The sequence below is a fragment of the Terrapene carolina genome, unplaced genomic scaffold (assembly GCF_002925995.2).
Source record: "Terrapene carolina triunguis isolate 2854851 unplaced genomic scaffold, T_m_triunguis-2.0 Scaffold238, whole genome shotgun sequence".
NCBI classification, from domain to species: Eukaryota; Metazoa; Chordata; order Testudines; family Emydidae; genus Terrapene; species Terrapene triunguis.
The window spans coordinates 16,831,910-16,847,368 of record NW_020664589.1 but is presented as its reverse complement, the minus strand read 5'-3'; the positions used below and the strand labels follow the sequence as shown (position 1 = coordinate 16,847,368).

At 58.9% G+C, this 15,459-nt stretch overlaps 1 protein-coding gene across 1 annotated transcript in view; it reads right to left on the bottom strand.

Annotated features, from left to right (window-relative positions):
* Positions 1-603: 603 nt before the first annotated feature.
* OLFML2A (olfactomedin like 2A) overlaps positions 604-15,459 on the bottom strand; it is a 31,505-nt gene continuing 16,649 nt past the window's right edge. The window contains exons 2-8 of the mRNA XM_024214509.2: positions 13,461-13,724; positions 11,608-11,715; positions 10,040-10,225; positions 9,288-9,552; positions 7,611-7,868; positions 6,980-7,165; positions 604-4,797 (exon numbers count right to left, since the gene is read on the bottom strand). Coding sequence (XP_024070277.1) covers positions 4,196-4,797; positions 6,980-7,165; positions 7,611-7,868; positions 9,288-9,552; positions 10,040-10,225; positions 11,608-11,715; positions 13,461-13,724 — 1,869 coding nt within the window. The 3' untranslated portion in view covers positions 604-4,195. The remainder of the gene's footprint in view (positions 4,798-6,979; positions 7,166-7,610; positions 7,869-9,287; positions 9,553-10,039; positions 10,226-11,607; positions 11,716-13,460; positions 13,725-15,459) is intronic.

The following is a 15,459-nucleotide window of genomic DNA, read 5'->3' as shown; positions in this document are numbered from 1 at the left end:
TCTCTGTTGGAAAACAATATGGCAAGGAGCTTGGGGCTCCCCTGCAGCTGGAGCGTTCCCGGATTGATTTAGAGTCGTTTCCCATTAACCATGGGGATTGGGCTGCACCGTGACGCCATCCCTACCAAATGGGGAACGAATCAGGAATACTGGGTGGGTCAGACCGAAACGCCCTGTAAAGACCTTGCATCCTAGTGGCAGCAGGATCTGGAGCTTCACCCCAAGGGCTGATGGCTCAGTCTGGGAATGAGCACAAGGTGTATGAGCTCATTAGAAGCCCAAAGACAGGTGAATGCGTCTCTTTGGCAGCTTTGTTAAGCTATGGGCACTGCCGGGGGGGGGGGCATGGTTGTAGACATGGGATTGCACAGCTCTCCAGGGGCAGAATGGAGCTGGGCCCCTGGGGCACAGGGCTCCCCAGCGGATCAGAGTCTGTGCTCAGAGAACCCAAGCCGCTGCAGGGAGCTCTGCTGAACCGCTGTTCAGCTGCAGAGCTTGGCTTTTGCAAGGCCAGGCCAGCACTGACCAGGACATGCCAGTCGTGGGCTGGGTCCCCAGACCAGTGCTCCCTGGTGAAATGACAGACAGAAACTGGGTTTTTCATCCTGTTATTTTTTAATATTGTTCACGTCTAAGAATGACTGGAAATCAAGCCAAGCACACCCTGGTTCTAGCCCTCCCGCAACGGCTGGGAGCCCGTGAACGCAGCAAACACTGTCTGGACAACGTACACAGCTTGCCCTTTGCAGCCTTGTTCCTTTTCCAGGCGTCATTAATCTAAGTGGAGTTAACAGCCAGCACTGCTGAGCCTTTGTTTGCCAGGTGAGCGGGTTCTGTATTGCTGCCCTGAGTGCACATCAGTGGTAAGCTAAGGAGCTGCAGAAAGCAGGGATGGCTTGATCACATCTTCTAAACTAGCAGTAGATGGTTGCTGCTTATGCCGGGACGAAGTAACCCGAATAAACCCCTCTTGCCGGAGCGCGCTCAAACCCCTGCCCTTGGGGCATTAGAGTAAGGCCGATTTGCGGGACAGCAGCACCTGTAAGTGGCATATTAAGGCACTTGGACGCCTGGGCCGCTATGACATTAAAGGAAGTGCATTTTGGCGATGGTCCCACTGCGCTTGCTGTGGGACTCCAGGAGCAGCCCGGGCTGGAAGAGCTGCTGGAAAAACTCTTCCCCCCTGAGAGGTGCAAGGGGGCATTGGAAGGGGGGCTGCACACCCTGGAATGGTGGAGGTCAACTGCCTCTAGTGCTCAGCGCAGGAGAGCTGAGGTCTGATCGCAGCCCTCAGCTCTGAGCAGCCTCCCCATGCAACCAGCCCCCCAGCCCCCCACTTCCTCCTCCTGGCCTTCCCCAGCACTGCTCTCTTCCCAGCCTCCACCTTGCCCCTTTCCTGGGGACAGAGCTGCTCAGGGACATCAGGGGAAAGCTTGCGGCTGACGGACTCCAGCAGTGGGATGAGGAGACCTAGGAGCATCTCCCCCACCCAGATGCACTGGGGACGACCAATGATGGGGGAAAGTTTAGCAGGGCTCAGGCAAAACCCTCAGAGATTGTCTGAGTGCCTGGCCACGCTCCCACTCCCCTCAGCTGGAGTATCAGGCACAGGCTGTGAACTCAGACCTGTGCCAGGGAGAGCAGAGAGATTACAAACCACATTCTGCTCTTTGCAATGGCCAGCAAAGGAAAACAGCCCGTGTTCCATGCTGGGAAGCACAGTGAACCTTCCCCTCGGGAAAGGCATTTCTGTGCAAACCTCTGTGTTAGTAACAGGCCAACCCCAGGCAAGATCAAAGCCATCTGTGTCACAGGCTAATACTGTTTTAGGGGGTGGGAGTCAGTGCCAATGTCTGCCCTTCTTGCCTCAGCCAGCTTTGGCTTTATAACCTTCCCACGAGCTAGAAAGAAAATGTAGCACCCGACTCAGAATTCGAAAGTCTGTCTGGACCCTGCTGGTGAGCCTGGGCCTGGGGGTGGGGGTGGGAAATACCTGACGGTTCTGGGGCCTGGGCTGTGCTGGTCCCTCGGGCTTATGGCACAGAGTGGGCCAGCCTCTCGTGCCTGCACATTGCTGTCGAACACAGCAGCAATGTCTGCTTAGTGCGCTTTGTTGTGGGGAAGGGCACATTGGTCCCAAGCTCATCCCATGGACGTCCAGCCATGGGGGAGCACACAGATGGCCCAAAGCACACACCGCTTGCCAGGGCCATGGGGAACTGGATGGGCATGTGGGGCTGCTCCCTCCTTCTTGCTGAGTTGTGTTACAAGGCAGCTACACAGAGACAAAATATTCTCTCGACCGCTGTCCCTGGGGAGTGCACGGTGCTGGTGCTGCGGAGGGGCGCTTGGTGTGGGCTTCAGCAGAGGGGGCAGGGAGCACAGTGCTGTATGCAAGACCCATGAAAGGCCAGGTTGGCAAAGCCAGCTCTTACCCAACGTTCGCAAAGGTTCTGCCCTGGGCCAGTGAGAGTGAGATCTGAGGATGGAATGCTTCTCGGTTGTGGGAGCTGCTAGTCTGCTCGCTGGGTGAAGTGCTGGGATAGCTGGTTTGAGCTAGTCTCTAGCTTTGAGAGATTCTTCTGCTCCAGTAGCTGAATTCATCTAATTATCTGCTGTGTCTTTCATTCCCCTTTGGGGTGTCTACTGCAGGCAGCCATGTCACCAGGGGCTGGGCTCTGGAGTAGATCATATAGCTAGCCATTCTCAGACAGGATTGAGGGAAGGTAACCAAGACTTAGACCTTGTAAGGAGAAGGGAAACAGTGGGACCCCAGGGGATTTCCTGCTACAAAGAATGCTGATGTTGCAAATTTTATGCACATGAAATATCTTGACTGTAGCAGGCAGGCTCTGGGCAGAGTGGGCACCATGCAGGCTGCATGGTAAGTGCTCTGGGCATGGGGCAGGATGCCCATGTCACCAAGCCACTCGGAGACACGGCACCTGCATTTCTGCTTGGTGGGCTGCAGCAGGTGCTGCTCCCCCTGTGAACGTAACAAAGCGACTGGCAGCAGAAAGGGGAATACAGGAAAAGGATCCTAACTCCTGCTAGCAACCCAAGATGTTCCACCCCCTGGGGTTACAGCTGCAGTGCAGAGCCAGAGCAAACCCCTCCCTCCCGCTGGGCGCTCAGAGAGAGCTCAGTCCTGTCCAGATTGACATGCAATGAGAGCTCTGCTCACCCCACACTGGCTTGGGCAGTAGGCAGCTGGGAGAAGGGAGCAACACCACTCCAGAATCTGGCACTCGGCCCCACAAGCTACAGCTTCGTACAGGAATACACGGGGTCACTATTTACAGGAGACAATGCAGAGTATAGATCAGCGGCCACATGGCTGATAATTTAAATAAGACCTTGCCTTACGTGGACCAGCCTGGAAATGCATTGGCACTATCCCTGGTGTCAGCAGCAGGACTTACTGAAAGAGATCCCCTGGCCCTTTAGGTTTGGTTACATGAGACAAGCGATTTCAGCAAATGCGGAGGTGGCTTTCAGGAATGAATCTAGGAGGCTGAAACACACTGACCGTTGAATGAAAAGGGCCTAAAGCCATCAGTTGGTGATGGAGGAGAATGGGTCCAATGCTTTGTGGGGACTGAGTGAATTAATACCACCAATGGCTGTGCTTCTGGTGGAGGGTGTATGGGGAATTCTTTCCCTGGCCTCCAAGCTACGGCTGGAATGTAGGGAAACGACGTCCCTGTTACCTCCACCCACCATGTAAAATCTGCATGCGCAGTACTTTAGCACTGGACTTCGACAAGAAGGGTGGAAAGCTGAGCCCGAGATGCTGAGCAAATGGCTGGCGTTAGAAACCTAGGGAGAGATCCCATTTGCACCTTCCCCCAGCTACCACCTGGTTCTGGAGGATCCAGGGAGCATGGCTAAGACTGATCTTAGGAGGGGAACGGGATTTGGCTGGTTGGAGAGCTCTTTGGATCCGGTGCTGGGACAGCACAGAGGTCTTCTCCTGCAAGGCACTGATCCAGGCCAGTCTGCCTGTTTTCTGGCAACGACTGACTCATAAAGGCTGTTAGAGGTCTGTGGCAGTGGGTGTGTGAGTGTGTGGATTTGTTTGCAGCCCAAGTGCAGAAGAGGTGTGAGGCACACGGAGGCGCCTTGCCCCTGGCCACACAGCTAAAAGTGCTTGATGGGGTAGGACCAACATACGCCGAGACACAGGGCCTGCTGCTCAGACCACAAAGTGCAGTCTGTAGGTCACTTGGTGGCCGTTGTCCCAGGCATAGAGGACCTTCTCCTTGGGGTTGTAGTCAATCTGCGTGGTGAAGGAGTACTCGTTGAGGAAGGGCAGCTTGAGGTTGGCCTCAGTGTCCGTGTGGGTGTCGTAGGCATAGGAGATCTGCCCATCCTTCTGGTTGTACACATCCACGGCATACAGGATGCCACAGACGATAAAGCAGTTCCCATAGGAGTTGCGCTTGAGGCCTGTCTTCCAGGTGGTCTCCTTCTTCACGGAGAGGTCGCTGGGGTCCAGCTTGCTCAGGATGATCACCTCCAGCTGGGAGTAGTCATAGTCCACAGAGGGGTAAATGACCCATAGTCCGCTCTCGTCCACTGCAAAGTCAATGTCCGAGTGGCCCCTCCACTTCCAGGGCGTGGTGTCCTCGTACATCACGTCATGAAGCAGGGCCCAGGCAGCCACGAAGCGCTGCTTCAGGTCGTACTTGATGATGTTCTTGGTGAAGGCGCGGTTGTAGTAAAACGCCCCCTGGTAGACCACGTGGCCGGTCCCGATCCAGTTGTAAGGGAGCTTGTACAGGTTGCTCCAACGACCTGTGGTGAAAGTGAAAGCTCTTTAAGGCACAAAGACTAGGCACCTGAGCCAGGAATGGATCCTTACCTCCCACTGGCCACATTCCCTCCCCCACATCCCACTGGCCTCTTCTGCACACTCATTTTCTGCACTGCCGGCTGACTGCTCCTACCAGACGGGCCTGAGGTGCCCACCTGCACTCACCTGTCTACATGCTTCTGGGTGCACCAGTCATGTCTGGGCAGGGCCAGGAGGCAGAAATGGAAGCTGGGACTGAGGATGTGACTAGCTACTGCTGCTCAGCAGAGGGTGACTAGAAAAGGATTCTAGGGAGAGCAAACTGCTTTTACCGAGGCAGTTCCAGACCCGACCAGAGCATGCCATAAACCAAAGCCCATAAACCTGCTGGCAAAGTTCCAGCACAAGTTCCCGCCTGCCTAATAGGCACTAACCCTGGGAAGAGAATAAACCAGCTTCTGTTCAAGCCGGAAGAACCTCGTGTTTAGGGTTGTGAGCCGTGCAGCATTGATAAGGGCGGTAAGTCCTGCTACAGGCAGACTTACCACTCACTGCCTGGTGCTAAGGAGAGACCTTCTGGGCAGGTGGCCCCTGCTCTGACCCAGGATGGTGATTCCCATGGTCCTAATGGGAGAGATTCCCTCTGGCTACTGACTCTGGCCCGGGGCAGGCTCAGAAAGAGTCTGGGTCTGTTGGTGTTTCTCATCCTGGGCTACAGCCGTGCTGGATGAACATGGACAGGTCTGGAGGCTGCGCTCAGAGAAGCCCCAGGATAGGTGGGGGATGGATAACAGGGAGGGAAGGCTGAGGGGTCACAAGGTGAGCTAAAGAGCCAAGCCCGGGAGTCTCTTCCTGAGTTGACCTGGGCTGATGAAAGCTGCGGGTTCAGTTTGGGGCAGGTGCGGGGCTCAGACCGCAGCCCTGCGATGGGGCGGGAGCTGCTTCTCACGTTCAGCCCTGGGAAATCAGCCCTGTTTCTCCACATATCTGCAGCATCCAGGCCTCATTCCTGGGACGTTCTCCCCAGCCAAGTGAACTCGTATAACCCGACGTCCAGGTGCCAGGACCTGCCTGATTACCCAGGCGCTGCTCCAGTCTCCGAGGTGCCGGGAGTCCAAGCCCCAGAACTTTTGAAAGCACCAGTCTCTCTTGGATCTTGTTTCCACACGCAGACCGTGTGTACGGCTCCCGGCAGCGCTGACCTCCCTGTGCCGCTAACGGCGCAGTCGTGCCAGTCACCCTGCTCAGCTTCCCTCAGCTGGGTTCATCTGCTGTATGGGAAAAGCATTTCGGTGTCTGCCTTGACATGCAAACGCAGCTCTGGGGACGCGGGGTCTGTCGAGCAGCAGCAATCCAGACGTCATCGGTGGGAAGAGGAAACCGATACAGTGGGCACAGTTAACGTTTCCAGATGTGCTCTCTGCTCCACAAGTCTTACTGCTGAGCCCTACCCAGGCCGTGTGCAGGTTGGGAACAGCCCGGGTAAGTGAGGACAGCTCCCCTGGCCCCCAGCCCACCCCTGCCCTGCCCCGCCCGAGCAGGGGGCAAGGGAAGCATGTCAGCCATTCTCCGATGGGTCATTCGAGGTGCTACATGAATTCACTGCAGCTCAGCCTTGCCCCCTTTGTGTGCGCTCCCTGCAGCTGCCCTCGCACTGGGGCTTTCAGGGGACCCTTGGGAAACACATTTTGTATTCTCACCCCATTAGTAGTTATACTCATCCAATCAGGAGACAGAAACAGCACCGTGTGACCTATTGAGTGGCAGTGTGTCTAGTGGCTGGCGCTAGCCCCAGCCCTGCCCCATGCCTGCTGGATGACCCTGTGCAAGTCCCTCCCCCTCTCTGCAGCTCTGCCCGCCCTCACTCCCTTGTCTTGCCCACCGAGGCTGTGAGTTCTCTGGGGCAGGGTCAACCTCTCACTCTGGGGTGTGCAGCACCTAGCGCAGCAAGGCCCTGAACTTGGCTGGGGCCTCTGGGTGCTACCAGAATAAACCCAGAGTGAGACCAGGCTCTAAGAACCAAGCAGCACAGTGTGAATCCCCTAGTCACGATCCCCCACCCCCAAACCAACCCCCAATGTGCTGAGTAATCGGGGAGGCGAGGCTAACTGGGTACATCATTCCCTGCGACTCTGGGGCTGTGTGGGGAAGCCCCCCCCGGCAGGCGTCCCCAGAGCGCCTCACCTTGCTTAAAGTTGTCAAGGCTCCTGAACTCCACCAGGTTGTTGCCATAGTAGTAATTGGTGACGTAGATCCTGTCGTCTCTGGCCGCGGGGTCCTTCATCCACGCCCCCTCATTACGCCCGTAGCTGTGGTGCTTCACGGGAGGCTCCACAGACTCGATGGTGCCCTCACACTGCACTTCTTTCACTGCCGAGCCAACAAGAGGAGCTGACTGCTGGTCTCCGCGGGAGCAGGCCATGCCCTGCTCCCCCAGCCAGCGCCCACAGCAGCCAGTCAGGCCCACCCTCAAGGAGACCAAACATCTGCTTCTAGGAGCCCCCCCGCCCTCCACAAGTCCAGAGATAGTGCCTTCTCCTCACCATGTGACTGGATTTCGTGCCGCCTGGCTGCCCCAGGGACCGAGCCCCTCTAGCCACAGGACAGGTACAGCACGGACGGCTTCCCTGCCCACCCCCTACCTTCCCAGGGCCCCTCAGCCCCGCCTTGGAGGGACCACAGCTCCAGCAGTGTCACCAGGGCCCACTCAGCTACGTGCCAGTTGTGGCATGTCCACAGAGCAAGTCCCCCAGCTGCAGTTTGGGCCTGGCCCCACTCGCCCACCTGAGGGACTTGTGAGGTGCCCCCAACCCACCTTGGTTAGTCGCTTCCAGCTCCTCGGTGCCTTCAGCATTGTCCCCCATGGAGAGGACGGTGACTGGTGGGCTCCGGGTAGTGGTGCTGGGGGCCCGGGTGGTGCTTGGGGCCCGGGTGGTGCTGGGGGGCTGGGTGGAGCGGGCAGTGGTGGTCTCTGCCTGCTCGCCGACTCTCCCCTGGGCCTCCGCAGCAGCATAGGACTCGGGGTTCCTCTCCTCTGGTCGGTCCATCCGAGGGCTCCCCTTCCCGGGGCTTTCTGAGGAAAGAAGCAGAGCCCTTACTGCTGTTCCCTTCTCTGGGCTTGGTGCTGTCTGGCAAGGAGTGCCAGGAGGGTGGGCCGGGAGCTGTGCTGAGGAACAGGCCAGGGCTGTGGGGAGTCTGTCTCCCCCCTCCTCCACCCCACCCCCAGTCCCTACTCTCTTTCCTGCGCAGAGCATCTGACTCCCTCCCTTGCCCACCCCATCCCGCCCCCTCCAAGGCAGGGAATGTCCCACCCTGCTGGGGAGCTGACCGTGAAGGGGAGGAGATGCCGAGAGTCCCGCCTCTCCCCTACAACTGCAGTGTGGCAGTTCCCGCCTGTGGCCCCCTCTGCCTTGCTTCCACAGCACACTGGGGGGCGGGGGGACAGAGGCAAGGCAGGAGGGCAGGGGAACCAGGATGCAGGGCCTGGGCTCCCCAGGTTGGATTTCTGCAGCATTTAACTACATGCACCTTCCTTTCCACCTTCTTCGTTAAACTAAACCAGCTGCCCCGGATCTAGTAAAACACTGTGGGGCTCAGAGAAAGGCTGAGCCCACCGGGCCCCACACCTGCCCGGGAGCTGTGTAAAAAAGGGGGCTGCTTCCCTCTGAAATCCCTCACTCGCTCCACTGAGTGTGCAAACAGCTCCACTGAGTGTGCACACACGGTGTTTGAGAGAGGAGCAGGGAGTGCAGCGCGGGCAGGGACAGGATCAGCGTCCAGGGAACGGATTTACCCCGAGGCTGGAGGCCAGGAAACTTCCCAGCGGCTGAGTGTGGGATTTGCTTTTCAACCTTTTAGGCCACTAAACATAGAGTTGCTCCCCACAGCTTTCCTGATGCATTTTGGTCTTGTCCTGCAGCCCCCCTGCTAACCCAGCCCTGGGCTCCTCACCCTCACCCACACACATACACACCCTCACCCACACCAGCTCTGCTGGTGCTCCTCAGTCCAGACCTGCAGCCCCTGTTATTCCATCCCTGGGCCCCCCTTGAGAAGAGCCCGTGCCCGTCTCGGTCGCTGAGGTGGTTTTGTGATGTGCCCAAATGCTGGAACTCACTTTCTCCTGTGCTCTAAGACCAGGCCTTGAAGCCAAATCCCAAGAGGTAAATGCTGAGTGCCTGGCCCCCTGCACTTCCTGCCCCACAGGAGAGAGCTGGGAGCAGTATGCAGCCCAGGCCCAGCAGGGATGTGCGGGCGGGGGGCACACAGGGGCCGGGCGCTCACAGGAGTGGGGCACCATGCAGGTGGCTCTGAGGGGGAGTAACATGGTGGACTGGTGGGGAAGGGTCTGAGGCTCCCCGAGGATGGGTTGGCAGGGCCTCCCAGGTACACCCTCTGGCTTCCCTGGCCAGCAGACAGTCCTGTCCTCTCAACCACATGCCACGCTGGGCCTGTTGAGGTGCTTGTGCCTCCAAGGGGCCTGGGCACTTACCTCGGTCGCTGACCAGGCCCTCGGCCTCCTCCTGCTTGGCAGCCTTGTAGTAGGTGATGCCCCGGATCACGGTTTGCTGGTGGACAGAGGGCTTGGGCTTGGGGGTGGGCTGCGATGCGCCCAGTCTGACCCTCAGAATCTCCTTCTTGGGCTTCTCCGTTTTTGGCAGCTTCTCCTTGGGGGCTCTCACAGCTGCCTTGTCCCCCAGGCTCTTGCGGGCGCTGGGATACTTGCTCGCCTCCTTGCCTTTGCCCCTGGCCGTGTCCTAGGAGACAGAGCCAGGCTCAGAGGCACCCCAGTGGGCAGCAGTGGTGCCGCGTCCGGCCAGGCTCTTGCACCGAGCGGGGCCGATGGCTTGGGATCACAAAGCACCTGCTGCAAAGAGAGGGACTCCAGGCAGCGCAGCCAGCAGGAGTCCAGCTCTGGGCACTCTGTGTGCCAAGCCAGGGGCTCAGATACCATGGTGATGGACACGGGATGAACTCTGAACAGAACAGAGGCTACCTGCAAGATGGCAGCGCCCAGGGCAGCAAAGACGGGATGGAAGGGAGACCAGAGTATGCAACAGGCCCCGACGGACTCTAACAATGGGCCAAACGGAGTTAATCATTTAGCACAGGTGCTGCCGCCCCGGCAGTGCTACAACGCAGCACTACGCCCAGCGTGCAGCCCCCTCAGCTCTGCGGGCCAGCGCCAAGGGGACCAGGCTGGCACCTGCGAGTGTGTGCGTGGTGATGGGGGCAGGAAGGTACCTGGGCCTTGCTCTCGGGGACGGCAGCAGCGTCTTTCTGCAGCAGCTGGTAGCCCAGGTTGGAGATCTCTTTCTTGATGCTGATCATGATGTCGGAGTAGTTCTCATAGCGCTTCATCTGGTTGGTCAGGTGCACGACGCTCTCCTTCATGAAGTCATTCTCCCTGCTCAGGTTCGTCTTGATGGTCTGAGCAAGAGGCGGGAAGGGAACAGGGCGTGAGTAGCTGAGACCTGATAGGGCTTCCATCGTCCTTTGGTTCAAGCAAAAAGTTTCACGTTTCTCTACAAACCGAAACCTATCCCGCTTCCAGGGGATGACAACTGTCTACTGGCTGGAGCAGTGGGGCTGGGAGCTAGGACTCCTGGGTTCTATTCCCAGCTCTGGGAGGGGGCTGGGACCGGGCTGGACAGGGAAGTACTGTCCTGCTCAAGTCCCAGGGCCCAGAGCCCAATGCAAACAGCCTCTCAGCTGGGTGAGGGAGCCAGCGCTGCTAACCCGCTCAGGCGATGCCTGGCGGTGACTGGGAAGCATCGCTTCTGCAGGCAGCTGAAGGCTCTCTAGGTAGGCGATTCTCTTACTCCCTGCTCACAGTCACTCCCCCGACACCCCCACAATAGCCCCCAGCCTGTGCAATTGACCAGGCAGAGCACAACCCCCACCTGGGTCCCTTCCCCCGCCCTTGGCTGTGTTTGTGTCAGTTTCATGGTGAGCTCTAGGGCAGGACCCACATTTCCCTGTGTTGGTGCAGTGCCCGTCCCCTCCCCCCCAGGTAAGGAACTGGCCTGAGGGGCAGCACAGCCAGGCTCCCCGACTCTCCAGGTGACAGAGCCACGTCCGCAGGTTACAACCTCTGCTGCCCTAGCCCTGTCTGCCGGCCCTCAGCCACCGGGAGCGCTCCCAGCCCGGCTCACAGCGCAGCAAGGCCCATCACGCCCCTGGTGCGAGGAGCTTGGAGCAGCTGACGCACAAGCCACCAGAACCAGCGCTGGGCGGGGCCCAGCGTAAGAGTGACCAGCCCTCGCTCAGTCTGGCGGGTGAACGAGGGCAGACTCCCATTAACTCCTTAGCTGCCCTGGGAAAGGACATGCTCTCACAATCACCGCACAGCCCAACGCACCTGTGCTGGGCAGGGGCCAGTCTCGCAGGATCAGATTCATCCCCATGTGCAGATGTACATTCCTGCTGTCAATATGATCCTCTCAGCCCACCCCCTGGCCAAAGCCCGGATGCCTGCACAACCGAAGTGTGAGGCGCCTGTAGCCAGCAGCTCAATGAAACAGTGAAACTTGGCTGTCTTGCATCTGCCCTGGCAACGGCGAGGAGAGGCCAGGAGAGGGTTAACTCTTCCAGGGGTTCTAATGGCCTCAATGGATGTTTCCATCCCCAGCCAGAGGACAGGGAGGAAGGAAGTTATCAGAGCTCGTTTCCTGCTAGTCGGGGGCGTCTCTGTATCCCCTGGCAGAGCGGTGGCTGGGCAGCAGTAGCAGGTGCTGGCTTTTGTGTTTGCTCATCTGGCTGCACTGCTCTGGGATGGCTCCGAAACTGCAGTGCACGGGGTCCGCTCTTACCTCCTCCAGAGTATTCATCTGGGAGACCACTTTGTTGATGTATGAATGGACCTTCATCAAATCCATGCTGTACAGCGTTCCCTCCAGCAGGTCAACCATGGATTGCAGCTGTGAAGGAAAAACCTTGAAGCTGAATTCCAAGAGCAGCAGGTGACAATGAGGGCTGCAGTAAACAGGGACCCCAGAAGGAAGGAAAATTCAACGTGGCTTCCTGCAGATCAAAATCACACTAGTGGGCAGAGCCACCCGAATAATATAATGCAACAGGACTCAGTGTTGGGAGCACCACGGAACTGCTACGGTCCCAGCACACGATGCCATAGAGGCACAATCGGTAGGCAGCAGCTGTGTGGGGCTGAGACGCAGTGTAGAACGCAAACCCGGTACAGGAACCCACACAGAGAGAATGATGCCCACCTACAATATCCTCTGGGATTTCTCACTACCAATAATCCCAACCCTGATTTTAATTTCATGCCACTTTTCTGTCTCTCCCTGTGCCCCCACCCTGCCCACATACACACACTTCCAGGGAAAGGGCCTCACCCACCCCAGAGTGTTACAGAACCGAGGCAGACTTAAGGAAGGGGAAATGCGGGCTGAGGAATGATAGAGGGAGGGGACACCACAGGCACTGCTCCCGTCTCTAACTCCGATGAGTCTATAGTACCTCGGCCCGCTGGGAGCTGGGATCAGTCGTGTGCCTTGCAGGGCAGCTGCATAGGAGCTGGAAGCATTAAAAGGTGAAATGTATCCTTGGGTGGGGATGAGCCCAGGCCTGGAAACTGCCCGAGGTGACTCATACCCTCACTGAGTGACCCTACGGCCTGGACCCTCTTTGGCCTTGGTCTGTCAGACCTTGCCCATGGGGTGCAGGGCAGCCCATACTCCTCCCTGGCCACCCCTTCAACGTGGAGCCCGGCAGGCCGAGCCGGCAGCCTTGCACAGCTGCATGGAGGGAGTGAGCAGGGCACACACTGCCTATTGTTAGCTGGTGACATTTAGCCACCAGAAGCTCTCGACCCTGCGCCGTCTCTCACGCACAAGGGCCAATAGAGCCGCAGCCTCCCGGGAAGCCTGCAGGCCCCAGCACAGATCTGCTCTTGTCAGGGAGTCAGCGCTGCTGGGAGAACCTGCTGTCTGGTCTCTGGGGAGCAGGGATTCCTGCACCGTGGAGTCACTGCCAGCTGGCGGCTCTCCCTCCCTCCCTCACCCCAGACCTCACTGCTGCCACATGGCCCAGCCCTTCCCGCCTGATGTGCCCCAGTGGGGCTGGGCCGGGAAGGGCCCTTTGCAGGACCGGCGCAACCCATTAGGCGACCTAGGCGGTCGCCTAGGGCACTAACATTTGGGGGGCGGCGACCGCAGCGGCCGGATCTTCAGCCGCCCCGGTCGTCGGCGGTATTTCGGGGGCGGGACCTTCCGCCGCCTCTGTCGGGGGCGGCATTTTGGGGGCGGGACCTTCCGCGGCCTAGGGCAGCAAAAAAGCTGGCGGCGCTCCTGGCCCTTTGTGCTGAGCTGTGGATGCGATCAGCCCGTGATGGGTCTGGCTGGGACCGGGAGTCAGTCTCTTTTCTTTCCAGCCCCCAGGTTTCTGCCCTCCTAAGAAATGGCCTTTTCCCACCAGGGCACTACATGAGCCTCTAGAGCAGGGTCCCTGGAACCAGCCTCTGGTGCTGGGCTACGAAGGGTTAAACACGCATGGTGCAAGGGAGGGGGTTGCAGCTCATGCGTCGCTGGGGGTTCCATGTGCCCAGGGCCGACCGTAGCGTTCAGGGACACGTCAGCGTGTGGGAGTGAGCCGTGGGGCGGAGGCAGAGGCTGGTGTGCAAGACCTGCCTGAGCCCAGGTACCTTGAAGAGCTCCGGCGCCTGCTTCTTCAGCTTCTCCATCTTCCACTCGTTCTCGCAGGGGTTGAGCGAGGAGGGCGGGGCCGTGCAGGAGCACTTGCAGTCGGCCCCCGAGCTCACTGTCTCCACAGTGTAGAAATCCTCCACCCGCATGCTGCCATCCTTGATGCGGCTGCAGGCATCCTTGCTGAGAGGCCGCAGGATGCACTTGCAGCGGCAGTCGGAGCCCTCGGACGTCATCCGCACTTGGTCCATGTCGCCAAACACCTGGGCAAGGGCAAGAAGCAGGCATGTAAGGACAGGTGGGACTTGGCCTTTCCTGGTTCACACCTTAGGTTCTGGGGTGCACTGGGGGAGGGGGTCAGGAAGGAATTCCTGCCGGTGTCCCAACGCCTTTGGGGTCCACCAAAGAGCCACCCAGCAGCCAGGTGCCCTGCATGTCCCTCGTGACCCTGGGCTGGGGCTCCCCCAGGAAAGTCTCTGCTCTCTGGTGCACCAACGTGGAGTCCTAAAGACCCCACCCACAAGCACGAACGAAGGGCCAAAGCCCCTGCTGGAAGAGTTGCCATAACCATCCTCTCGGCCATCGCCAGGGATGGACCCTGGCTCCTCTAGAGCCCAGGTACGATCTCTGCAACCTGAGCTAACGGACTAGCCACCCCCTGGTCCATTCCGGGGCCCGTGTTACCCCGGGGTAGAGAGTCTCCTTCCCGAGGTGGCTTCTCTGGGAGGTGGGTTTCACGGGAATGCCCATTCTGTCGCAGCACGTTCCCGGGGGGGCAGGGAGCCCGTTCGTTACTCTCGCCTGCTCAGCTCAGCCCATGTCCTTGTATTAAACGCTGATGGGTTGAGGAGCAGAGGAGGGGCAGAGGAGCACAAAGGCGCTTGCACCTCTCCTTCCCCTGCTGACACCCTCCAGGGCCTTCCTCCTCCTCCAACAGATGCCAGGGTGGCTGGCTGGGAGTGGGGCCTTCCTCCTCCTCCTCTGACGGACACCAGGGCGCCTGGCTGGGTGTGAGGAACAGGGATTTTCAAAGTGGCCTAACTCCCAATCTGGGCACCTAAGTCTCCATCAGAACCCCCAGCCTTAGCCCGGACTGTTCAGGAGCAGAGCCTGGGGAGGTGGGCGAGGCCTGGTCAGTCAGCGACAGCCACCTCGTGCAGGGGGGAGCGGACTCGGCCCTAGGCAGCTGCTCAGAGCGAAGGAGCAAGCTGACATTACTCACTAGTGCTGCTCAGCTCTGCGCAAGACACAAATACCGAGTCCCTGCCCAGAGGCTCCAGCCTAGAGCCTGGCAAATAAGCTGCTGCGAGGCTCTGAGCAAGGAGTCAATGGTTAATTCCCCTCCCCCAGCTCCTCTGCTGGGGGTGTTTCCAAGGCCCCAAAGCAGTGCCTGGGATGACTGAAGAGGAGATGGAGGAGTGCAAGGCCAGAAGGGAGCCCAGCTGATCCTCTAATCTGCCCTCCTGCCCAGCACAGGTCACTGGTGCCCCTCAGCTCCCGGCCACCATTGGCAGCAGCGTGTGTTTATTTACGAGGGACTAATAACAGCAGCAATTCCTTGTGTTTATAAAGCATCCCCTGCAAAAGCACTCGGGCTGCTGCCTGGCAATCCTAAACCAATGGCTCATGAAGTAACCCACACGCAGCGGAAGCAGCTCATTTCTACTTCTCAGAAAAGCCACCGAGAGGCTCATCCGGCCAGAACAGCCGGTCTGAATGGGTTTCTTTTCAAACCACTCTCTATGGGTCTCTAAAAAGCCAGTTCATTCTGGTCCCTGGCTGCCCATCTGCCGGGGGCTGGGCACGGCACGTCTGGTACATTTCGGGGGCTTGAGCTGCTGTTCTGGAGAAAGGGAAAAAACTTTTGCGCTCTAGGGCACGAAGGTCTCGTCATCTCCCAGGAAGGAGCCCTGTGTGAAATGCCAGCGGGAATGGGGGGCTCAGACTGGCACCCTGAGCTCCTCCCAGCGCTCGAGTTGGCATATAAATGTACGTCCC